General features: G+C 45.8%; 1 protein-coding gene across 3 annotated transcripts; it reads right to left on the bottom strand.

The window, feature by feature from the left end:
- Nucleotides 1–13: 13 nt before the first annotated feature.
- Nucleotides 14–23,204, bottom strand: LOC133210576 (serum paraoxonase/arylesterase 2). Of its 3 annotated transcripts, none has more exons than XM_061350065.1 (10): nt 23,102–23,204; nt 19,083–19,153; nt 14,030–14,085; nt 13,030–13,195; nt 11,754–11,880; nt 10,778–10,978; nt 10,042–10,123; nt 9,381–9,509; nt 8,294–8,461; nt 14–439 (listed from the first exon to the last, which is right to left on the bottom strand). In XM_061350065.1, the coding sequence occupies exons 1-9, from the start codon at nt 23,173–23,175 to the stop codon at nt 8,303–8,305; spliced, it is 1,065 nt and encodes a 354-aa protein (XP_061206049.1). In that variant the 5' UTR covers nt 23,176–23,204; the 3' UTR covers nt 14–439; nt 8,294–8,302. The 3 variants fall into 3 exon arrangements, with proteins under 3 accessions (XP_061206049.1, XP_061206050.1, XP_061206048.1); XM_061350066.1 differs by lacking the exon at nt 14–439 and adding an exon at nt 3,868–4,604; XM_061350064.1 differs by lacking the exon at nt 14–439 and having other exon boundaries at nt 7,790–8,461.
- Nucleotides 23,205–24,698: the final 1,494 nt, after the last annotated feature.

The following is a 24,698-nucleotide window of genomic DNA, read 5'->3' as shown; positions in this document are numbered from 1 at the left end:
AAAGCTCAGTGTTGCATTTTTCCCCTTTGTATTGTGTAATGACATACATGAAACAAAATATATGGATGCCTCGTCATTCTTTTGGTAAAGCATTGTTAAGTCAGACTAATGCGGGGTTTTGACGTAATAAGAAGAAACAAATATTCTGTACTAAATGACTGGAAGGACTTTCTCTTTTGGCTCACCTGCAGATGTAACTGTTGCCTACTTTTGTGTATTTATTTGTGGAGCTAAAGCGATTTTGAGTATGCTGGCTTGCCTGGCCACCTTTAAGCTGCTGTGCAGGCACTGTGGTGTTTTTACATGTGTCTGTGTCACCTTTTACACCCAGCTGAGCACAGGAAATTAACACCACCCTGGTTACAATGGCAGGCCAGTTCTGTAAGCCCTACTTCTGCCCATTGCTGCGGTGTTGCCAGGTTGTGAATATATCGAGCTTCTGAAAAGAGGAAGAAAGAAGAGTTAGCAAAAATGGAACTCTGAAAAATAGTAAATAGAAGATACAACACTGCAGGTTACTTTAGACCTAAAAATCCTGGTGTTCATACTGAAATGATGGTGAGAGTGATGGCTGCTTGCTCTGTCCAAGTCAGCTAGACATACTGATACTACTCGCTTCCAGCTCGTATTTTCCCATACATTGGGGTGCTGCACCTATACGACTTCCTGTGTTAAAACTCCCAATTCAGTTTCAGTCAGCCCAAGTAGATCAAAACCAGGGTGTGAGGAAGGAGCTGAACCTGGTCATTGCAGTGCACAGAGTATTGCCCACTGTTGCAAAGGCATCTGCTGTGCTATGAGTGTGGTCTGCTGCAGGGATACCACAGGAATCAAGCTGTTACTAGAATTACTGAGCAGCTTTCCTCTGAAGCTTGCCAGTCCTCAACTCTCATTGACATTCAGAGGTGCTCAGCACTGAGCATTGGGTTCTTCGTACTTCATTGCTTCCATCAAAGCCTCTTGTCCTCCTGAGCTGCTCCACTGTCACCTCCTGGCTCACATGCCAGCAAGTAAGAGATGAAGAATGTAGTAGTTCTGAGAATGAATTGTGTCCCACTTTTAAATCAGAGAAAGAAATGCCATTGTTGTTAACAGCACAGAATCCAGTTCTGCAGTAGGAAGGACGAGGATTATAATTTAGTTGGATACAGCCAACAAGTACCATTCCAGGTACCAACAGTGAAAATCAAAAGGAAAGGGTTGCACACCTACAGCTGTAGTTCTTTACAGCATTTGCATTGCATTCTGTACTGTTTGTCAGTGCTGAAATTTAGGGGAAGTTTGCAAGGATTAACTCGTGTGTTGGTTTCTTAGCTGTGTGTTTACAGAGAGAAAACACTGTCAAGCCAAAAGTAAAACCTGATCTTGCTCTCTTTAGGTGTGGCCTTGTCCCCCGCAATATCATCAAGTTAAATAAATGATAGAGGGGCTGGAAGCTTTTACTGGCACTTCCCTCATTCTGTGCTCTCCCTCACTTGAAAACTTAGGAAAGCTATGTCATGGTCCAAAACACTGAAAAAACAGACATTTGAAAAAGCAGCATGTATTTAATTAAGCTGTCAGTCATTAACAGTCAAAATGGGCAGAGTGCACAGCACATTTAGATGGTGTTGGCTTAGTTTTATTAAATCAGTAATTGAAAATAATGAACTCAGGCCTTCTAGAAATCTTCTAAGTGATTCGTGGCTTGATTCCCTCTTTAAATAACTATGTATGATTTTGTGTGTGTCCACACACAAGGCATGTACATGGATATTCACACAGATTCCCACTGCACTAGTAGCAGTTAGCACATGGGCAGCTGTGTGTCATGGGGAACGTAGGTCTGTGCAGGATAAGGTGGGCCCTGGGACCATCTGCAAGCTTGGAGAAGCAAAGCACTACCCCTCAGTCCCACGATGTTTCTCACCCCTGTCTGTGCTGGCAGTTTTGCTCACTTGTGGGGGGTTATGTATTTTGCGTATCAGAGGATTTTAAAGGTTTGCTAAGAGCACACACAGGATGGTCCTCTGCAGGTCCTTCTGTGTGTTGGCTTTGGGCTGTTTTTTGGGGGTGGGAGGTTGGCAGGACTGATTCATAGGCGTGTCAGTATTCTAGGAAGGAAACCCTTTTTTATAATGGAAGCCCTAACTTTGATTTCTGTTGGAGCTCTTTCAGCAGCTGATTTTTGAACAGGATTGTGAGTGACACCTGAGGTGACTTACACATTCACCACAATGGAGTGTGGGTCATATGCGCATCCCAGTCCCTCTTGTTAACCTCCTGTATGGATCTTGCAGCACTTTTTCCACCTGTAAAACTGATTTTTCAAAGCTGTGACATCTTCAGCGTGACATTGAGCCCTCCAGCCAGTCCCTCATTATAAAACAATTTTTCTGTTACTAACCAGCAGTACTAACTGGTACTTTTGCTGTCGGCATGAAGTGATGGTTTAAAGAATGCACATCTTGCTGCAAGGCTTGGCAGTGGTGCCTTGAGCTGCCTGTTTCTTTGGGAAGTTTGGACTGTGTTAAGAACAAGCCGTAGGGTCTGTTGAGTTAGGTTGCTTCTTACAGAGCGGGGTGAGGAGGGCTCACAGCTCCTGAGGTTGGGTACAACCCACATAACCCAGGACCCTCAGCCTCCTGCCAGGTTTTCAGCGGGACCTTTGTCACCGACACCAGTGGAGCGGGTTCAGGTACCGGTGCAGAAGCACCTGAAGGAAGGGGGATCCCAGAGTACCAGACCTAAGGAGCCACCAGCCCATTTGGAAGTGGGGAGTGCACGGTGAACCTCTTCTGACTATACTTTCCCATACACACTTTCCATCTGAACAACTGCTTTCCTATTTTCCAGTCACACTGCAATGGTAACTCCCTGGTCACTGACAAGTGTTATACACACTGCTAGGAGACCAGGCAGCTAAACGATTCACATGCACTATGTTCACTGTAAAAATTGGCTTCTTATATTGTTTCTTTTTACATGGTTGAAGAAGTGGTTGCGCTTCAGATTTTTTGCTTTTTCATTTGTCTTTTTAAAGAGGTCAGGTGTATAGAGGTGCATGTTATCCTCAACTTTTTCTTTGTACATCTTGGTGTCTGATCATCTGCATGGAAGACACAGTAGTGCCATGTCTGAGCTTGTTCTCTTGTGCTTGGTTGATATGAACTTCTCTAGATTGTTGCGTTTTCCCCAAAATAACCTTGATTAATATTTAGTTATTGGGACACATCAAAGCAAACCATCATAGTGGCCCTTTGTTTTCTTACGGTTTAAATACAAACAACAAAGCCTTGTGGTTTCAAGTTAATTTGTTAGTGTAAATAAATTTCTTGCCAATGAGTGTTGTTGTTAGACAACGAATGCAATAAAATGAGAAATCTGGAATCTTTATTAGAATTTGTATTGAGTCCTCACTTTTCCTGCCCCTGGTCATGCCAGGAGAAATAACACTGGTGAGCACAACTGGACAGCTGTTGCTGCGTGGGTTAGAAGGGGGGGTGAAGGGGGATGTGGACCTTGCCCTGCTTGTTCTTTCCTTCCTTCTGCTCAGTGCTGAAGATTAGTTTAATCCCAGTTCTTGGCTAAATTGGCACCATTCACAGGCCTCCAAGTGGGTCTCATTTACAATCTGTAATTATGTAAAAAGTAGTAAAAAAGAAAATACAGTAGGGAAAGGGAATGGCCTTCTCTCTTCATCTGCAGATGAAAAGTAGTGTGCAGGGAAAATAGGCTGCCTTCACACAGATGCTGGTCCATGTTTGTCTGTTCAGAAGACCTGGATTAGTTATGGTATATAAAAGCATTTTACAGTTTTACACTTAAATGTAGGTTAGGTATAATGGCCACTTTATACGTTCAAAGAACAGCAGTTCTTCTGCTAAGCATGTTTAATATGTCTTTGTTTATTTTATTTTATTAAAGCATTACATTGGAGAAAGCAGAGGGCACAGATTGTCCAATTTGTGTAGTCATTTCAGTGGATTTGCATCTGGCAGAATCTAGGCCAAATACTCTGCACTTAATCTCTCTAACCCAGTCTGTGTTTCTCAGCAGCCAAGTCATAAAGCTTACATTCTGCTAATATGGGTACCACCTTAATTGTTATCTTAATTAAAATAGGTATGTTAAGAGGCTGTAAGTCCATGACTGACTTGTACAATGTGTCTGCTCAGCAGCTTCCTAAGCCTGGAGCAGTCTATACATATGTCCCCATTGTTTGTGCAAAGTGGTCTCAGATTCCTGCACTTTGGTGTCTGAAATGGCCAGAACTGCTCCAGGCTCTACAGTCTGTAAAAGACGATGGGTTATGCTTTCCTCCAGGCTGCAAACCCAGATTTGCCCTGTGCAGGTCACCATGTCATTGTGAGGCCAGGCTTGAGGCGAATCTTCCTCCATTGCTGTTTCCGCACTGAGACTGATTGATGGTTTCACCGAGTGGTGATTTCATGCTCAGGGGTAGAAGCTGTACCCAGCACTGATTTTGCTGCAGAATGCGTGCTTGCTGTCTGTGTCCTGCCCAGCACCATCTTCATGCATGCTGGCCCAGCTTCAATTCCCAGTTCTGCACTGCGAGGCTGGGGCACCCTTAAAGGTTGGCAACAGGCTTCCAAGCTACTTGCCTCAAGTTAAAATTCAAAATTTTACTGTTAGCAACAATTATTACTACTAAAATTATCAAAATAATTTTTAAAATACTACTATTAAAAATTTTGCTATTAGTAAAAATCACATTGGCAGCAGGTACTAAGTCCTACCTATGATCTCTCTCTTCTCAAACGCTTTAGGAAAAGGCCAATCGCTTGCATATGTTTCTGTCTGCAGGCAGACTGCTGGGAAAATCTCCACCACAGGAACCGTGTAAAAAAAGAGGGGAAAAATAAAAATCCAGTGATGAGTGAAAACATGATTTTCTGAAAGGCCAAAACCCAACAAAAAAGTAGAAGGCTGAAAGATCCAACAGCGTGTAGATTTGTTCATCTGAAGATGTTCAAAGCTACTGGAAAATGAAATTAATGCTTGATGGGTTACTTCTACCACTGCTGAGGGAAACGCTAGTTGTTGTATTTCTACAACCACAGAGTAAACCCAGGACCAGTGGAGTGACCGGCTGGTATTTCAGCTGTTACTGCCACGGCTGCAAAACTCCAGTTCTTTAGAAGGTGGCACTTGATTTACTTGAGAACAAATAGTGGCAACAGCCTAATGATTATTCCAAAATGCTAGTATAGGATGGCTAATCACAAAAGAGTTAATAGCCCATTCTCTCCTTATTGTGAGAGCTTCCTTCAGGGCAGCTTTTCTGCTTGGGCTCTAGGAATAAGATCTGCTCCTCCAGGCTGAACACGGATTACAAGTAGGAAAGTGCACCACTTCTCAGGGAAGCTGAAAATGTCCTGCAGGGAGAGAAGTTGCTAAAGAAGGCGCAGCAAAGCCAGAGCTAAGGCAAATTCTGTTCTCAAGTGCTTGGTGCACTCAGCTGATGCCAAAAGCAGGTCCAGCAAAGCCACGAGACAAAAGCCCCCCTCATTCAAGGCCAGCTCAGCTCTGTGGAAGGGCTGTCTGCATGTCATCGTTAGCAAAAGACTTGAAACCACAATCTGAACAGATGAGTCCCTGTCACCAGAGTCTTCATGGGCACACAGTGAACCCCGGGCAGTGCTCAGGTCCCCACAATGACTGTGGGCATTTTGGAAGGGAGCTACAAACACAGTTTATATACAGACCTGCTAATGCAGGGCCTTGCCCAAGATACAAGGTCACTTGGCTCACTTGGCTGCATGGTTAACCCTAATGCTCAAGTCTGCTCCTCTAGCCAGCACTAGACCCCTGCAGCATGTGCTATTTGTAGTCAGAACATCACAGATACCAGCACCACTCTTGTGCAGGGTGTGAGCTGCCTGGCATGGCAGCAGTGGGAAGCTGCCTCCATCAGGCAGGACGCAGTGATCAAGCTGACGTGCTGCTGGCTCAGTTCTTGAACCTCTCAGAACAAGGGACGTGACTTACACCAGTGTCTGTACTGTGAGCCAGCAGCGTGCAGGGGCTCCGGCTGGAGCAGATACTCTCCAGGGATGGGAGGTGATGTGGCAAGACCCACAGCTCACTGCAGCTGTGCCAAGGAAGGGGGATGGCACTGTCCCTCTCACACAGAAATGCAGCCCCAGCCACGAGCTCTGGCACTGACTCCTTGCTCTGGTTAGAGCTGTCCCTTTGCCTAGCAGAATGAGCAGGAACTCCTTTATACCAGTGGAGGAAAGGCACAGCGCAGGAGCCAAGAGGTGCCAGCACACGCTGTTCAGGGCTACTGGTCACGCAAACCTTAGCCCGCAGTCATGCCTCCTCTTAGCCAGAAGATCCAAATACAGGTGACGGTTTGCACATATTCTGGCTCCTGTCTCCACGTTCAAGCTGCTACAGAACAGGTTATTTGCAGGTTATTTATCTTGTAGGCAGAAGCACTCCGGAGTTTTCCAAGTACTGGACTTCCCATGTACCCTTCAGATTAGAAGGTGCTGTTGGCTGATGGTGAAGCACATTGCAGGAGGGAACTGCAAAGCTAGAACATCAAGCAGCATCCAGGAACTGGCTCTTTCTCCTCCTGAGGTCGCACTTCACAAGCAGCCTACCTTTATTTCTCCACACAGGGGTGAAAGGACAGCAGAGAGGAAGGATGCAGAGGGAATGGTGGCTCCTGGGGAAGGTCTGTCCAGTGACACCATTCAGAGAGGCAGCCAAGCCTCTGAGAGGTGCCAGCCCAGGCAGCACAGCAGCAACCCCAACAGGGGAGCCACCACCAATGACACCAAGACTTCAGCTAGATGTCAGCATCATAGCAGCCTTCCAGTACCTGAAGAAGGCCTATGAGAACGCAGGGGAGGGACTCTTCAGTAGGGACTGTAGTGACAGGACAAGGGGTAATGGGTTCAAACTTAAACAGGGGAAGTTTAGATTGGATATAAGGAAGAAGTTCTTTACTGTAAGGGTGGTGAGGCACTGGAATGGGTTGCCCAAGGAAGTTGTGAATGCTCCATCCCTGGTGCTGTTTAAGGCCAAGCTGGACAGAGCCTTGGGTGAGATGGTTTAGTGTGAGGTGTCCCTGCCCATGGCAGGGGGGTTGGAACTAGGTGATCTTAAGGTCCTTTCCAACCCAAACCATTGTATGATTCTATGGTGTCTCACAAAACCAGAGCTGGGAACTCAGAGGATGAACAAGAGCAGCAGGAGCTACTCTGTGGGTAAGGGTGTCTATACTAATGCAAGGAAACCAAGTGGTGGCTCAAACAAGGGCTTTGGCCAGACTGGAGTCTTGTTGTTCACACTGGACAGCACAAAACCCGATTTCCAACTTCAAAAACACACAATTCGGTCTATTGCAAGTGACTGCTAACCAACACCATTCTAAAATCACCAGCTGCTGGAACCCTGAAGAGTTCTTCTAGCAGTGCCAACGCTATCAGTAACTGCTGCTGGATAAACGTGCAGTGGGTACCTGATGCACAGAAGCATCGTGGGAATCGGCTCCATGCGGATGGGAAGTTAAACAGAACACGTGTAACCAACACTTGGGGGTTGTCACTGTGGCAAAGCACCCAGAACTGCTCCCTGTGCTGTGACAGACACCAATAACTGCGAATGCACTTTTCACTGACGTGCTTGGGAGTTGTTCCCCACTCTTTAAGAAAAAAAAAGGGCTTTTTTAAACTCCCTTTGGGCGACTCAGCAAGAAACCACTCCTGAGTGGCACCCTTTGCTTTGGAACTGAAGTGATGGTAGAAAATACCTTAAAGGGGGCAGAGGGAAGAAATGAGACTGAAGTAACATTTATTCTCCTTCCGATTATTTCAGAAGCATTAGGGAACGCTGACAGGAGGATTTGGAAGAAGAACCCTCCGCACAGTGCCAGGCCAGGGGTCGGTGACAAGAAAGCACACCACACTGGTAGTCAGCAATTCTCATTTACAAAATCAGTTTTCTCTGGGGGGGGGACGGGGGACAACAAACAAAATCTACAACTCCAGCAGCAACAGCTAATTCAGTGTCTGACAGTTTAGCCATCTGTAATCTGAACTTGAATTTCAAGGTTACCATTTGTTACTGGCATGAGGTCTTTCCCATTGCACAAATAAGCTAATTCCTCACCTTCAATTTCCTTGACTATTGGATAAAACTCTTGTTTTGGAGAGGAAGACTATGATACATTTCCATGACTCTAGTTACCTTTATTGGAACAGTCTTCTTGTTAGCAAGTCTAGCAGAGACTAAGTGAGTTCCCAAGGAACTAAATCCTTCCCACTTCAGCAGATCTTACCGCGGCAAGCTATAGCTCACAGTAGAGAGCTCTGTGGAAGACTGTGCCGATGAGCAGTTTTCCCTCGTAGACGGATGCCACGGAGCTTCCCTGCAGCACAGAGCCATTGTCGGCATAGACGCGTGTCACCACAGGCTCTTCTGAGAGGATGTTCTGGATGCGCAGGACCTGCCGGAGGAGGGGGATACAGCTGCTGAGACGGCCGCAGGTGAGAATTCTCCATGGATGGAGGGCACACTGGTATGTTAACTTAAAGGCATGGGTTATGTTGATCAGCTGCCGCTAACTGCAGCCAAGTGATCCCTGTTACAGGGACACAATTCTGCTCCAGTGAAGCATGGTCCCTGAGCACTGATTATTATTTTAAGTGGTTGTGCAACACAGACTCCACCTCGGTATGTAAGCAAGACACTAGGAATGCGATGGTTTTTCCAGCCCAAGAGTTACTTAATACCTTATTTTCACACTTCTTCCAGAGAGTAAACAACTGCCTGGTGCCATAAATTTACTGCTATGGAACATGATAGTTTTGAAATGTGTCTTATGGGAAGCCTCAGCCAAGGCTGAAATCAAACAGGTACCAACCAGCCACCTGTATTAGCACTCTGATACCAGTACCTCACTGCTTTCAGAAGGAAAGAATTACAGTGTCACCTACTGATGAGCCACACTTGCACAGATAAATCATTCCAGTGTGAATGTTTCTGGTCATGCTTTGCACTCAACTATTTTTTGTTTGGAAAGAGGTGCTGGCTCGGTAATTACTGTTCATCTAAATGTGATTGCACAGCCACAGCCGCACAGAAAGCAGCCCGAGGAGTCCAGAATGACTCAGCTACTGTGTGGGAATTATTCAGTTGTCTCCTAAGGATCTCAATAGGTGTTTGTTAGTGGGTAAACGTTGTTCCGGCTTTCCACTTGAGAGCAGAAGCTGTAAGCCGGAGGACAGCTTGGTCTTTGCTTTCACAAAGGCTGGGCAGGCACTTCTCTGTGTAATGCAGAGTTAAGTTACACCAGGGTGATTTGAACAGAGCAACTTCCTGGCACAGACATAGCCAAGAGACCAGCGGCGTTTCACAAAAGGCACCTCAGAAGCAGGCAGATTTTCAGGATCGTAGTAGATGAGCTTCATCCCATTGGGATGACATCCTGTCCAGATGTCTCCAGTGGATGGGTCAACAGACAAATTATCGACCAGAGTGTCCAGCTGCAGCTTCTATCCAACACAGAGGCAAAACAAGAAAAAGAAGGAAGTTAAAGCTAGCAGAGGTCCTGGAAGCAAACTATAACGTGACCAACAGGCTTGTCCAGGACTCTCATCTGACATAGCTTAGACTGAGTTTTTAAGAAATATTTTCTCCCCCTGCCAAGTGCTACTTTTCTTTTCCCCCTGGGTGCTTCATCCCCCTTTCTGTGCCATGAGAAACCTGCTTGCTGCTCCCCCATCTCCTCATTCACACCTGCACTTGTGTTGATACTTCAGTCAGAGCTTTGTGGTCTGACCCACACTGACTTAGGCAGACTCCCTCTGCAGATCTATAAGCACATCCGAGGATCCCCCTCTGGTTGCTGGTGTGAGTTCAGGAAGACCTGAAGCTCTTTAACGGGGCACACGGCACCTCTGCAAACCCACAGCAGGAGCCACCCAGACCGGAACTGCACACATGATCAGGTTGAAAGCACTCATGGGGACTAATCTGTCCAAAATGTACATGTGCCTTTTTATTAATGGAACAGCAGCACCTTACCTTCACATGGGTTAAATTCCAATTTGCATGTTTTTCCATAACATGGACATTATGATCAAATATATCTGCAATGTAGATGAACCTTCAAAAGAAAGCACCTCTTAGCAATGTGTATGAGAAAGGAGACACCAACCAGCCAGATCCTCCTGTGCAAGCCCAGCTCTGCCCATGACAAATGCCAGCTCTCGGCTTCCATGCAACAGGTACTGCAAGCAGGCCACAGGGCACTGAACTGAAGCCAACCTGCTGAGACACTACTGTAGCTTCACACTGTACCAGTTCTTCCATTACAACTCTGAAGCAGGCCTTGGATTGTGAGATCTACAAATAGGCTGGGGTTTTAATTCCAATCACCTATCTACATCACAGCACTGGGTACTTCTCAGTCACGCAGACTTCAACACTGCTGAGAATTCCCCACTTGGCACAAACCCTGCTTTGTTAATCCTTGCAAGCAATATACACAAACTGCTGTATTGGCTGGTTCAAATGCAGCATCCTTTGACCTTGCTGCATATAAACCACCCCGCAAAGCAGCAAACATTGCCACTAGTTGAAGCCTGAGACACATGACTTCCGTTCTACAAACCCTTCGTATCACTTACATTGTACAGGCCACCCCTTGCCATACATGAACCACTTCATACACTTAACCACAGAGGTACCATGTGTACAAACTAGGATTTAAGGATTCTTTTGTGTGATCAAGCAAAACCTAAGGTAAGGAGAAACTTACTTTCTGTCAGGTGAAATGTTAATTCCATTGGCTGAATAAAACCCAGCTGCTACTTCTTTCACTTCTTTAGGACTGTAGTAAACAACGTTTGACCAAGTTAAACCCAAGAACATCTCCAAGAACATCAAGATGAAGTCAGAGAAGTAGTGGTCATTGGTAGCATAGAAGCTGTCTGGTCCCACAGCTACCACATCATTCACACTAAAAGAAATAAAAAGGGAGGGACAAAAATCTATAAAAGAATGAAGTGAGAGGTATGAAGGAGCATTTTAGGACTGCTCAGAATCCAACCATGGGAGACATGGTCATCTTATAGATGTAAAGGGGCTGTAATTACAGATGTTTTATATAGACATATATATATATTTATATCCTTTTTACTTCTATTTTCTCTTATATGACCCAGGACACTGCAGGGCTAAGACCTGAACAGGACGATAGGGCATCAGCTAGAAATTTGGTTACCTGTCCATAAATCCATGGAAATTCTTCTCTCTTTTGATTACATTCAACTGGGAACCAGAGAACAGGCAGGAGTTGTGACAACTTCATCTACTGGGCTCTGTGTATTTTACAATCATTTTGCAGTAGTACAGACCAAGAAAATGTTGTGTGCCACAAAACAAGAAGATAAAAGTGTGTTTGCTTTCACAGTGTGGCAAATTCGGAGTAATAGAATATCTGAAGAGTCACATCTGCAATGACCTGAGAAATGGATGCCAAGCTAATTCACTGCATCAATCACAGTGGCACTTAAGGCTGATTTAGTGATACAACTAGTTAAAATCGCATTTACAGAAGAGATTGGAGAAACACATTTTTCAATTACACAGATAAGAAGTAGTCAATAAGAGAAACAGGAAAGCTGGTTAAAGAGAAAATACCTCATAATACCCTAAAACCAAAATCATCCTGCTTTGGGTTTTACCAAAGCAGCCTTGTTCTTCTGGGTGAAAACAGTATTTGGCTCCAGTACCTTGTCAGAAGGTCGTGTCGAATGGTTTTCAGGTGCACAAGAGAATTGTCATCTTCCACATATTTAAACAATTCTATTGTGCTCTTCTGATGAGGATGGTTCACAACAAAGAGGTACACGGTGTCATCTTAAAGAAAGAAATGGAAACAGCTGAATTCTCTGCAACAGTTTGTGTGGCTGAGCCCACACAGCCCTGAAGCAGGCTCTCGTACACAGCACATGTTGGGTTTGGTGCACTTGTGTCAGGGCTCTTCAAAGGAAGGACAAGTACCAAAGTAATGCAGGATGCCTCTGCAACTGGATCCAGTTCCTCTGGGCTCACTTTAGGGGGAACTGCTGTGTAAACTACGTTTGCAATTTCTACCAAGGAAGAAAGAAATCATGGCTTCCTCCTTGTGCCCAAGCCACTAGGTTTTGCAGTCTGACACACTAGAGTGAGTGGCTGCATGAAATAGCAGCAGTCAGCTGGGAAGGAGGGCTTGTAGGCCAGACCCTTTGGGCTCTTTGGTTTATTTACCTCATCTCTTGAGAATGCTGAAGAAGCATCCTGCTCCCATACCCTGTGTAGGGCTGTAGTTCTTCAACCCAGCCCTTCTGCTGAGACTCTAAATTAGCCACCACTGATTTCTCCAACACCTTCCCTGAAAGGGTGACTGTACAGGGACACAGGTCAAGCTGTAGCAATGGTTCTCTTAATGTCTGCAGACTTCCAGTTGCTCTGCTAAAATACCCAGTGAAGGACAGGGCAGGGGAAGAGAGGAAGGAGAGCATGAAGGATAGTTTATTGGCAGTCAGAGCCTGCCATAGGAAAACATGTCTTGGAGAAGAGTACATGGCTTAGCAACAGAGTACCAGGGATTTGGGTAATGTACAGAGAATTGGTAATTTACTGTTTAGCCATAGAAGTCTTCATTCTGGTCACTACTCATCAGTGAAGCATGTGTCTCCACAAAACCTTTGCCCCCAGGGTAAGACAGATGTAAACTGGTAAAATAAAGTTTGCGTCGCTTTCAAGTCCTCAGACTTAACCCGAATTTTCTTTCCTTTTAGTATACAGGACATCCTTCTGTTTCAAACAGCCCTATATTACGTTCAAAGGTGTTTGCTTTAGTAGCCAACATCTACAAAAGAACCCAACAAAGATAAAAAGCCCCAAAACCTTCTTCTCTCCCAGCAAGCAAATGATATTGGGGTGCAATGCCAGGCTGCAAAGGGACTTCTGCTTGTGCTCTTTAGGCTGAGATTTGCCACCACCTCAAACTAAAGATCTCTTTACCTTTGTCTACATAGGTGCTGATTCCATGAGGGTTAAAGGATGCCAGATCAAACCCTCGGCTGATTCTCAGTTCCACTGCTCTGGGATTGTCTTCATTCAAATCCATCAAAAATATTTCACCTGGCTTGTCTGGTGCAAAGCTCTTCATTCCTGGGTATTTCAAGCCCTGTAAAATCAATATAATTCCTGGATCAAAGGTAACGGGAAGCATCACAGGGCTGAAAACCCTGGAGCCTTGTTTGGGCTTGCAAGCACGCACCAGGATGTCCCTCTGCTTCAGCATACCATGCTGTAATGGAGGTAGAGGGACTGGCTCTGCTCTCTTTGGCGAGCCCTGAACTGCAGCACAGAGGGAGCAAGCTGTGTGGAGAGTACAGTGTGCCATGCCCAAGGCACCACCAAGCACCTGGGTGGGTGCTCCTGTGTGCCAGACAGCAGGGACAGACTGGAAGTACGGCACCACCGACTGCATCCAGCATGGTAAAGCCATGGGGAACAGCATCAGCGTGACAGCTCACCATTTCTGGCAGGAATTTTGCAACCTTATCATGCCCTGGGTTATCCCTGGAACATGTAGCTCAAAACATCAGCTTTTGTTTTAGAAAGTAACCGCTAGCCATCCTGACTGCAAAGAAAAGCTTGAAAACCTACCTCCAGAGGCTAAAAAGAAACCATTGGGAACAACCATATCAATACACATAATCCAATTTTTTTTAAAGGTAGCAAGTTAACACACCCTAACAAGGGAGATTTCAAGGAAGCAACGTGGAAGGAATTCAAGGTTACATGACACCACTTGTGTCAAGAAGTGGACTTGCTCAAGCAGAAGCGAAGCTAAGCTGAGTCAAGAAATGCCACCTAAGGTCACACAGATTTGGGCTGTTCCTATGGAGCCAGACAGTCTTATAGAAGAAAGAGTCCCTCTGCAATTTTCACCTATGGCTTGTGCAGATAATGAAGCAGGCAAGTCCCTGCATGGGGAGGGGGCATGGGCACTTACGGAGCTGATGAAAGCCAGTCCATTGGGAAGTACGTCAATGTCTTCAGAACCACTTTCTGCAAGACAGGGATAAGCAGGATTTTTCAGACAACATTAAGTATTCCCCATTGAAAAAAAAACACCTTTTTAGTACAATTCCAGCTCTCATGAACGTCCCTTTCTGAAATCACTAAAGTGATGAAGTTCAGCAGAAAAGATCATATCGCATAAGAAGTGGCAGCAGAAGGCAGCAGCACACAGATTAGGAAACAGTTCTGGGGGTCACCTCTTTCCGGGGTTTAGGGGTGCCCCCATGGTGCCCAGTCTCTCAGCCAGCTCCATGTGCCCTGTGGCAGCGTGGGATGAATCACCCCCTTTTGACAATAGCATTCTGCAGCAAGCAGTGCAGAGGATGAGGTTTCCAGGGCACGACCATACCCATCACTCAGCCTACATGCTTGCATAAGGAAGCTCTGGGAATTGCACACACTAATTCTCCCAGCTCAGCTGAGAAATTTCACTGAGATGGATTGCCAAATATTTAGTTAAAGCTCTCAAGTGACTCAGAACCTACTATATCTTTAACAGCTAAGGGCTTTAACAATTAGACCACGCTTTTAATTGCAGGTAATAATTTCCAATATTGTCAGTTCCTGTAGTTTCTGTAACAGTTTTCCCTGCTAGGAATATAAAATAAAGAAAATCAAAGTAAATTAAATTTTAAAAATTAAATTAAATTTATAAAATAAAACAAAATATAAAATATAAACTATGAACTATAAAATATAGGCTATGAAATATAAAATTCTTTCATAAGAACACTAGAACAACTTTAGGCCTTGACCAACCATACACGTACTACACAGAGCTTTTAGTCTGGTGCTGAAGTGCATTTGCATCCCACATTTTTGCCACTCCCCTGAGAAGCCTACCCTCTCTTCTCCAAATCACCAACACAAACAGCATTCCCCACAAACCACTTACCAGACAATGGCTGGATTAAACCCAGTCAGAGCATTTGCTTAAAGGAGTAAACTCTTCTGCCTGTTTTCTTTAACAGAGCTGCCAGCACAAAGGTTTTCCACCCAGCCTGTCACGTCTCTTCACAGGATCACAGAATCCCAAGGGTTGGAAGGGACCTGAAGAGATCATCTGGTCCAACCCCCCTGCAAGAGCAGGGTAACCTAGAGTACATCACACAGGAACTTGTCCAGGCGGGCCTTGAATATCTCCAATGTGGGAGACTCCACAACCCCCCTGGGCAACCTGTTCCAGTGCTCTGTCACTCTCACAGTAAAGAAGTTCTTCCTGATGTTAACGTGGAACCTTCTATGCTCCAGTTTACACCCATTGCCCCTTGTCCTATCACTGGACATCACTGAAAAAAGCCTAGCTCCATCATCCTGACACCCACCCGTCTTCATACCCTCTCCTGCTTGGTCACAGAGCACCTCAGCACCTCCTCCCAAGGCAGTGCCTTCAAATTCGAGCTGGTTTACTGTTAGCTTTTATGCAGCCCTTACTTATCCCAGGCTAATTCTGCCAGGCTGTAATTCATCCTGGGGCTGCCAAACAGCCCTTGTGCAGAGGAACCAGATCCCCAAATTTGCCCATCCAGGCAAGTCCTTCCCCAGCTCAGCTCTGGGGACACGTGGTGTCATGACTTTTGCTGTAGGGACAGGGGACAGGGACAGGGCTAACTCCCCCTCAGCCTCAGCAAGCCCCTACTCCACCCCACTACACTAAAAAGCAGAGCATCTCTGCCTTTGGAAGAGTGAAGGTCTGAAGATGCATCTTGGGTGGGAGCTGACCTGTGTTTGGGTCCTGAATTGTGACTGGGCTCAGGCAGGAGGCAGACACATGCACTGCTGTGCCCAGAGACACTCAGAACCTGCATTTTCCAACTAAAATTTTGAATTTGGGTTGTTTTTTTTCAGCTTAGCTCACATCCTGGCTTCAACAAAAAGCTCCTTTTCTTTGCCCCAGCTCTTGGTCTCTCCAAGTCTGGGCTCATTTATAATACAGGATCAGCAGCAATTCCCCACTTCTCAGGACTGCTGCAAAGATTAACAATATAAATAAATGCTGAGATGCTCAACTGCCACAGTGACATAAGCTGGACAGACAGCATTTACTAGCAGAGCACTCTGGTGACTGAATAAACAGAGATATAAACAGAGAGATAATCATTTATGGCTAGTGAATTAGTGAGGCTGCCAAGCGGAAAGATGAGCAGGCTAATTGGGAGCAGATACTTAAAACCCACAAGTTTCTGGTGGAAGGGGGATAACTAGAGCCCTGCACCCAACTACTCTGAAAGAAACCGCCCAGTAAAGTACATTTTGGCCACTTCTCAGCCATGTCCTTGTATGTGGGGAAGAGAGCGAGCACTGTTGGAAGAGCAGTGAAATGCTGACTCAGCTCAATCCTACTGAGCTGGCACTGCTGAGGCAGCAAGGAGGGGAGGGAGACACACAGTTGGACACAGGGAAGCTCCCAGGCTCTCCCTGTGGGCCTCATACTGGGAGGGCTCTCAGCTGCTGTTTTATGCACTATATGGGACAGGAGAACTAAGACCTGATTTATGAGGTATCAGTTATCTACCCTGTACTGCGATATTGTACAACTGAGATACAATCCATGGGATTATCTGAGATGTTTAAAAAAAAAAAAAGATACCAAAAAAAATTACTGCCTACCACAGAAATGTCTGGGGCTTTTCTCCTCTTCTGTATTTTATCTTAGTATGATGTATTCCACTGGTGCATCTAACAATAAACGAACCTGGATTTCATGTCCAAAAGCAAATGACTTTCACCTATATCCCATGAATTGCTCTAAGATGCAAGTATTTCTAGCAATTTTTGTAACAGCTTCTTCAACTTTTGGAGTTAGTACGGTTACTTTATCATAAACCAGTAACATGATTAGACACCGGTAAAATTCAGAAGATGCTGTTCATTCTACAAATACAGACTTTCCTGCCTATTTGTGAAATGAGGGTTAGGACAAGCTGCACTTTTTTATTGGTTTGTTCGGTGTTTGCATCTGTGCTTACACTGCACAATATTCAAAAATCAGAACAGATCAAAGTCTTAATAAATAGCGAGACAGAAAAGACGGAATTGCATAGACAGAAAAGGGTACACTAGAGAATTTTCCCACCTACTCTGAGTTTGCTTGCTTTACTATGGATGCATTGATTTTAACATAATTGTACTAGGCTGTACCAGATTCCTGTTCTTTTACATACAAAATGGATACTACAAGATTATTTTGTTCAGAGCTGATCCAGCTCATTACCTATATCCCACTTAACAGTTCAGAAGGACTGTTTTAAACATAAAGACAGATTTCTTTATTCAAGAAAAAGGCCCAGGAGGCCAAGATATTCATGTAGAAAGATATCATTACATGAAGTCACCCACAGGAGCAACCTTACATAGCTGAGTACAGCAAAATCCCTCATCCGAATAGTGCTACCTAGGCAGCATCCAGACTTTAGGGCTTCTTGGTCTCCCTGGGTAATATAATCCCCTTCACCCACAGTAAATGAATTTTGGAAGACATCTGCATGAACACGCAAATTTTAAGATTCCACAAAGTGTTTGTTATTTGTCTTTCCGCTGAATTATTTTTTGGCATTTTAACTTTTCTAAGGAGCAGCAAACAACAGAGGAAAGGCAAGGCACAGAGCTCCACATGAAGGGACACTGCTATGAGAGCCCAGGGAGAAGCAGAAATAAAGCTCTGTAAATTGATCCACTGCCACCTCTGAGCACAGCCAGGTTCTCAGAATTCACCTCATCTCCATGTAAATGTCAGCCACCAAAAATGAGATACTGTCTGGAAATTAAACACAACTGTATTAGCGATTCCCAGTTTTCCTTCTTTCCTCAACAGGGCAATCATGTTGCAATAAGTCTTGTAAAGACTGCAACAGTGATATGCTTAAGAGAATTACTCAGAAATGATTTTTATATTAATCACCATCATTGTTCAGTCTAGCTCAAACTAGAAGACCTGGAAAGTTCTCTCAAATGCAATTTCTTCATCACACAACCTCAGGCAAAGGAACTCTACTCATGCTCATTCACGGCAGTAATTTGACTTTGCAAAGTTTGATACCTGACATAAAGAAGAAGCAAGATTTATGAAATCAACACAGTACTCAGCAAGCTCAAAGGCAAATCTCACCCCATGACACATGCAAAATCCAGGCAAATTTCAACAGAATTCAAGACATTTGAGAAAACATTAAGGAAAAGAAAACCCCCAGTTACTAAACCTGTGTTAAGCTCAAAAATCAAAATTTGGAGGAAAGGGAGACACAAAGAAGTTATCAATTGTGAAACTATCCATTTGATACTCTGGTTATCCTAAAGGAAAAGAAAATACAAACTAGACACATTGCTGTGTGCTGAACACATGACCCACAGTACAAAGTCAACATTTCAGCCACTGTGTTAAACCTCTTCACAAACCATACTAAGAAGTCAAATATGACCCCTTGCTCTTGGAAACCACGCAGCTGCATTGCGCAACTGCACCGAGCTCCTGCCTGCTGTTTGCATGGGGTGGCACCAGTCTGCTCCTAAATCTCTGCAAAATGAGGTGCTAAGGCAGGGGATCCTGGTCGGCATTTACCAGCCTCTCCTTTGGCACATGCCTGAGTTCACTTCCAAAAGCTTCCACCCTTGCAGCATGTCCTGGCTTCAACCTGTCACTAGCTGACAGCCACCTCTAGGTGCCCACCTTAAGAGCTAGCACACCCTCGCCTAAAGCCAAATAATTTCCTGAGTGCCTTAGCAAAGGACAGGTGTGGGCAAGGTACTCATTTGCAAAGACATGGAGCAGAAATGCTAATACCAAGGGCAAGAAATGCTATACCAAACTAGCTAGGTTTCCAGTACACTTTTCTTCCCGCAATTTCTCCCTACCTCAAAGTCCAAGTAGCAAATGAAAGCCAAATTAGCGCTTTCTTTTGAGGATCAGGCTTGGAAGCTGGCTTTCAGAAGCAGTTGCAAAATAAGGCTGGACAAAAGCAATGCACTTGGTTATTTTCAGCACATACCAATCCCTTTAATGAGCCGGCAGTTCGGGAGGGTTACTGGGGCTATTTCCCGTGAAGCATTGAGCCTGTTCCTGCAAGAGGAAAGAGCGGGGTTAACAGCACACAGCCAGTTTTAGAACAGGTAACATTCCTAGCGTAGCTTTAACCTAGTTTTAATGTCTGCCATATCACGGCAACAAAACAGCCAGTAAAACACTGAATAAGCAAAACCCAGAACTGACAACAGCAATTGCTCCAAATCACTGTGATGGCTACACATGTCCAGGGATTAAGTGGTTCTCCTACACTGAGTAACTTCAGGAACCTGACTTTGCTCATGAGCTTCACAAACAGTCTTTCAAGACCCACTGTGGTTCAAATGATAAAATAACATAGCCACTCTTTCTTCAGGTTTCAGCCACCTAAATATAGCAGCACCCCACAGTTAGAACCAGCATTTCAGATGACGAGAGGGTGACCTTCTACCCCAACCCACTGGCTATTTTTGGTGGCCAGGCCACCAGCAGTTGCACTTTCTTCATTTCTTAGTCCACATTCAAACACAACGATAGCATTCCTGCAAGGCGGCAACAACAGGTAGGACTTGGTAGTACAACTTTCAGCGATTAACCCTGTCCCATTCTCTTCTCTCCTGGTACCTACCCAGAGCATTAACCTTCAGCTGTGCTAAATGCCCACAAAATCTGACCACTGGCTCATCCTTTACTAGACAAGCAGATACAGACAGGTAACTACACATGAGTTTCTATTTCTCCACCTCCTTCATTCCAAGTCATCTACGATTCTACATGAAAGGCACTTTACCACCAGGATTGCTGTATTTGACCATGGTCTACAGTGCCATAAGAAAACATGTTGTGTTTCTATGTAAAAATGTCAAGCTAGCATACTAGAATATTTCTTCCTTTTTTTTTTTTTCCCAAAAGAAAGCATTTAAACTAACACAGTTGTTCCTTCGCATGCCTATCATACACACATGTTGAGGCTGTACTTGCTCCAACCACAGGAAATTCTCAATGCAAAGATCCCATAGCAAAACATAGCGATGTTTATGTTATAGTTTTAGGCATAAACATAAACTAAAGAGCAGAATCAGTACGTGGTATGAAAAGTATGTGATACAGCTGAGCACTGGATGGTATGTCAGCCCTGAATGGTTTCTAATCACTTAATTATGAATTGTAAATTGCTTCAGTGCTGTACTATGAACACAGGTTCTTAACATAAGGCCACAAAAAAAGGAAGAAAAAGGGTAAAAAGGGCAGAGAACAGCAAGGGAAAGGAGCCAAGTTACACTCTCCCAAGCCCTCTCTCACAGCTCAGGAGCCCCAACAGAGAAGTACACTGGCTCCCAGCCCACAGGCAGCACAGAGGGGATCTCAGCTGCCCCCTCATCCTCCCCCCTACTGGGCCCCAAGGGTGGTTTGGGGTGATCATGCCCTGAGTTTGCACCGCTGCCTGCTTAGGGCTTTTCCCTTTTCTATTTGCTCCAGCTTTTCCTGGGCAGAGTGCAAGCCACCCAGCGCCAGAAGCACAGCAGGAGCTCAGCCAGCAGCCAACAAGAGATGATGATATCCCGACAGCATTCCCAGCAAAACACTTTATGGGCTGGAATGAGAGTTATTCAAAAGGACGCTGGTCACAAGCCTGCAGCATATACAGAGGCTTTTACAAAATGTGACAGTTTATCTAGCTCAGACAGCCTCAGCCCCTAAGCCAGATGGCCTAGATAACCAACTGGCCATGCTAAAAACACAGCGAACCTGCAAACTGTGGGGCATGCAACTCCAAAAAAAAAAAAAAAGCAGGAATTTTGCTACTTGGTGCCATTCCAGTGCACAGCACCTTTTCCCACCCAGTTCCTCTTTCCAGTTTCAGTCCCCCACTCACTGTCCCACTTCGTGAGGCACAGACCACAGGCATTCCCTTTCCTTCAGCTGCAACCTGTTGCATATTCAAAGACCTTGCTCTCTTTCAGCTTTCCTCTCCTCTAGCCTAACCAGTCCTGGAATCTCTGAGGGGTTTTTCCCCTGACGGGAATGAAAATCACCTCCTACTTTTGTTTTTGCTCCCAACTCTTTTCAAACCATCAGCATCTTTCTGGAAGCACGTTGCAGTTTTGAACCTAGCATGCAAGCTGAGCTGCATCATTACACAGCATTATGAAACGGCAACATTGTGTGCATAAATATCCACACATAGATACGAACAGTAACACCGTGTGCATACTGAAAAACAGAAACACAGTGTAATTCACATTCAAGATTTACAAATTAGCTCAGACCTTTCTTCAAAGAATTAGAAATATAAAATACCCAAGGAGGAATCAGTGCAGTATCAGTTTGTAACACACAGAACTTCACCTGTTTTCTGCTGCATGCACCCTACTCCAGTACATCTGGTAGTTATCAACAGTATAATAGATGCATAAACCGACCCAATATAGGAAGAATTAAGCTTGTAAGAGATCTGTATCAATTCTTCGAGCTTTTTTTTTTTTTCATTTCAGGGATTCATGTCATACTATACAGACCCAATACACCAATCTCAGAAGGAACAGCAAGGAGTCTTTGCTGGCTTCCTGCCTTCTGGGGGATGGGTAACAGAGAGGCCTGGCAGGAGTTAACATTACCCACGGTTTCTCCTCCCAAGACTGTGTTAAATGATCATAGAGTACTGTGTGACCTGAAGTTGTGTGTTTCCGAACTCTGCAACCGCCTGAAGACTGCTGCGATGCTGCAGTTTGCTGAAAACACAACACAGTAAAAACTCAAAGAGCTACAGAGACATGGGGGTCCTGTTTCTATCTGCTTTACCAGATTCCCAATATTGCATTTGTTCATTTGATTTGGAGGGGACGTGAGGTCCCTGCTCTTCACAGCACTTTGAACTGGCTCACACCACTACAGCTTGGGGTGTGTTTTCCAGCTTGTGCAACTCCAGGGCAGGAGGGTCCTGTTACCACCGTGGTTATTGCTAATGCTTGAAGCGGATTTCATGCAACATGCGGACACATCCATGCCAGGTACCTGGGTCCACGGAGTACAGCCCTCCTTCTGTAATTAGCTGTAACTACTGTCTACCCAAAGACCAATTAACTGGATGTCACTGCTTTGAAGTCAGGCATTTGGAGTCCTTGTGGACATGAGCAAAATTATAATGGCATAGCTGCCTTGCAAAACAATAACTCATATTCGCTCTTCTGGCCTGAAAAAAACAGCGATGTATTTAGTAGCTTTCAGCACAGAAGTTGCTCTAACAGTGTTCACATTCACACCTCATCATATGAGGTGCATGATATGGAGCATGACATGGCTGGGTATTTTAGCTTACAGTGAGTGAGGTCCCAACTCACAATCACAGAATTCCATGCTCCTCCAGAGGAAACCTCATGTACACAGGGGCTATTGTTATCCAGAGGTCAGCTTTGAGAGAAACTAGCAGGTTTCTGGCAATCTGATTTCCACGTACTGTTTCGCCAGCCGGCAGGAGATGAGGTCAACTTGCAGATACCAGATTTGGCACAGCCCTCTGCAAAACCAGAGGTATAAGCCCCCCTGCCCCAGGGCACCCTCTCACCAGCATCTTTCTGGGGAGGATTTCACATGCCCGTTACCACAACTGGCATATCCACTGGACAAATGCTCCTGAAGTTAGTTTATGCCTGACAGAGGACGAGAAGAGCACTGCTGAACAAGTGCCTAGTTTTCTCTGGAGAAAGCCGTTTTCCTTCATGCTAACAGTGACGGCGATGATGCTGACGATGAACCCTTCCCCTTTGGCCATAACCATGTTTGTGCAGAGCAGCTACTCGCTGAAGTTACGTCCCAGATAAGGAGCCGAAGTGCCGAGGAGGGGTGCACCCGTGCGGCTATCCCGCGCCGCTGGCACCGGGGCCCGCAGCTCCGACACCCCGCAGCCCACACCGCTCGGGGTCCGGTCCCGGCTGCCCGCACCCCCCGTGATCGACCTCCACCCGGGCACCACAGCTTGCCCCCGCCGCGCCCGGTCCTGCTCACCGAAAGGCCAGCAGCCGCTCCACAGCCAAGGCTGCCGCTATCCCGGCGAGAGCCAACGCCAGCAGCTTCCCCATGGCCGCCCGCAGCCCCGCGCCGCGCCGCGCCGCGCTGCCCCCTCCGCCGCGTCCCGCCCCGGGGCACGGTCCTGCACACACCGCCCCCAGCCCGCCTCCCCGAGCACAGCCGCCCGGCCCGCCCGCGCCGCCGGCGGAAGCGCGTAACCTACCCTGCGAAGCCGGCTCTGTCGGCCTGGAGCCCCTTTGGACATGATGGCTGCCCTCACTGCCGCGGTCCTACGAACAGCTCTCCTCTCCATGCGGGAAAAGAGCTACGGAGCCCACCTTCGGGGCTTTGGGATTGCTCCATGCAGCAAGCTGCTTTTGCATCAGCTGCAGCACTGGCCTCCATGTGCTTTCTGCTTTTCTGGGGAACAGGCTTTGGTGGGTTGATACCCTCCCTCAGCAGTTATCTTTCCCTCTTCTTCACAGTGAGTGCCCACACCTGCAAGGCTCACATTGCTTTGAGCTTTTCTGAAAGACTGAGAAATCACTAAAAAGTGCTTCTCTGCTCTTCTTGCACTTGTTCTTGAGTCCAGGCGGATTCTCCACACTCAGTAACACGTCAAGTAAGGTGTGTTGTGGAAGAGGAGGCACTCTAAAAAGCCATTCCCCCTCAGTTTTGGAATACCTCTTTTCCTATTTCTGGTCCTTGATTACTTTAGAATATTAGGTAGCTGAGAGTTTTCTTGGGGGGAGGGGGTTGTTGGTTCTCTGTTTGTTTTGCCTGTGCATACACATCTCACTAATGAAATCTGCTTCAATCCTAGAAGTACGTGGCAGGGTGGGTGGGTGGGTAGCAGTATTCAGAGTTTGGGGATATTTGGGATGATAAAGTCCAGTAGCCGCTGCTCAGATAGTAACATTTTGTAATGCTGCCAATCCTCCTACAGCCATGGGCTTTGCCTTCTCTATGAACACTTGTAAAACTTGGTGTCATCTGCAAATTTACTGAGGGTCCATCTGTTCTCCTTGTCCAGGTCATTGATAAAGATATTAATCACAACTGGCCCCAGTCCTAAGCCCTGAGGAACACCACACCGACTGCGTTTATCTCCATTCACCAGCACTCTGGGCGTAGTCATCCAGCCTGTTTTGTTACCCAGTGGAGAGTACACTCATCCAAGCTGTGGTCCACAGTGCTGTGGGAAATAGTCTCAAAGGCTTTGCTAAAGTCTTGCTGGAGAACATCCACAGCCTCATTCACTAAGTGGATAACCTTGTCACAGATCAGGTTAGTCAAGCAGGACTCGCCTTTCATAAACCCATCCTGACTGGTTGTCATGTACATGCTGCATGATGGCACTCAAAATGATCTGCTCTGTAACCTTCCTGGCATTACGTACCACAGCCTTTTCTTCATCCTTTGTCACTATGTTTCCCGGGGCGGGGGAATGAAGAGGGGAAGAAGACCTAATTCCTACATGACCATTCTCAGGTGCTTCTGTTGTTTCTAACACATCAATAACCCTTGTGTCTTTGCTGCCACGTGGATTTCCATCCCCTACTTCCACCTCAGACATCTGCATGCTGCCCCCAGG

The sequence above is a fragment of the Neopsephotus bourkii genome, unplaced genomic scaffold (genome assembly GCF_033783945.1).
Source record: "Neopsephotus bourkii isolate Nb327-2 ecotype Australia unplaced genomic scaffold, CSIRO-AGI_Nbou_v1 NB_479, whole genome shotgun sequence".
In the NCBI taxonomy this organism is placed as follows: domain Eukaryota; kingdom Metazoa; phylum Chordata; class Aves; order Psittaciformes; family Psittacidae; genus Neopsephotus; species Neopsephotus bourkii.
The sequence above is the reverse complement of the archived record's forward strand: the minus strand, read 5'-3'. Positions and strand labels throughout refer to the sequence as shown.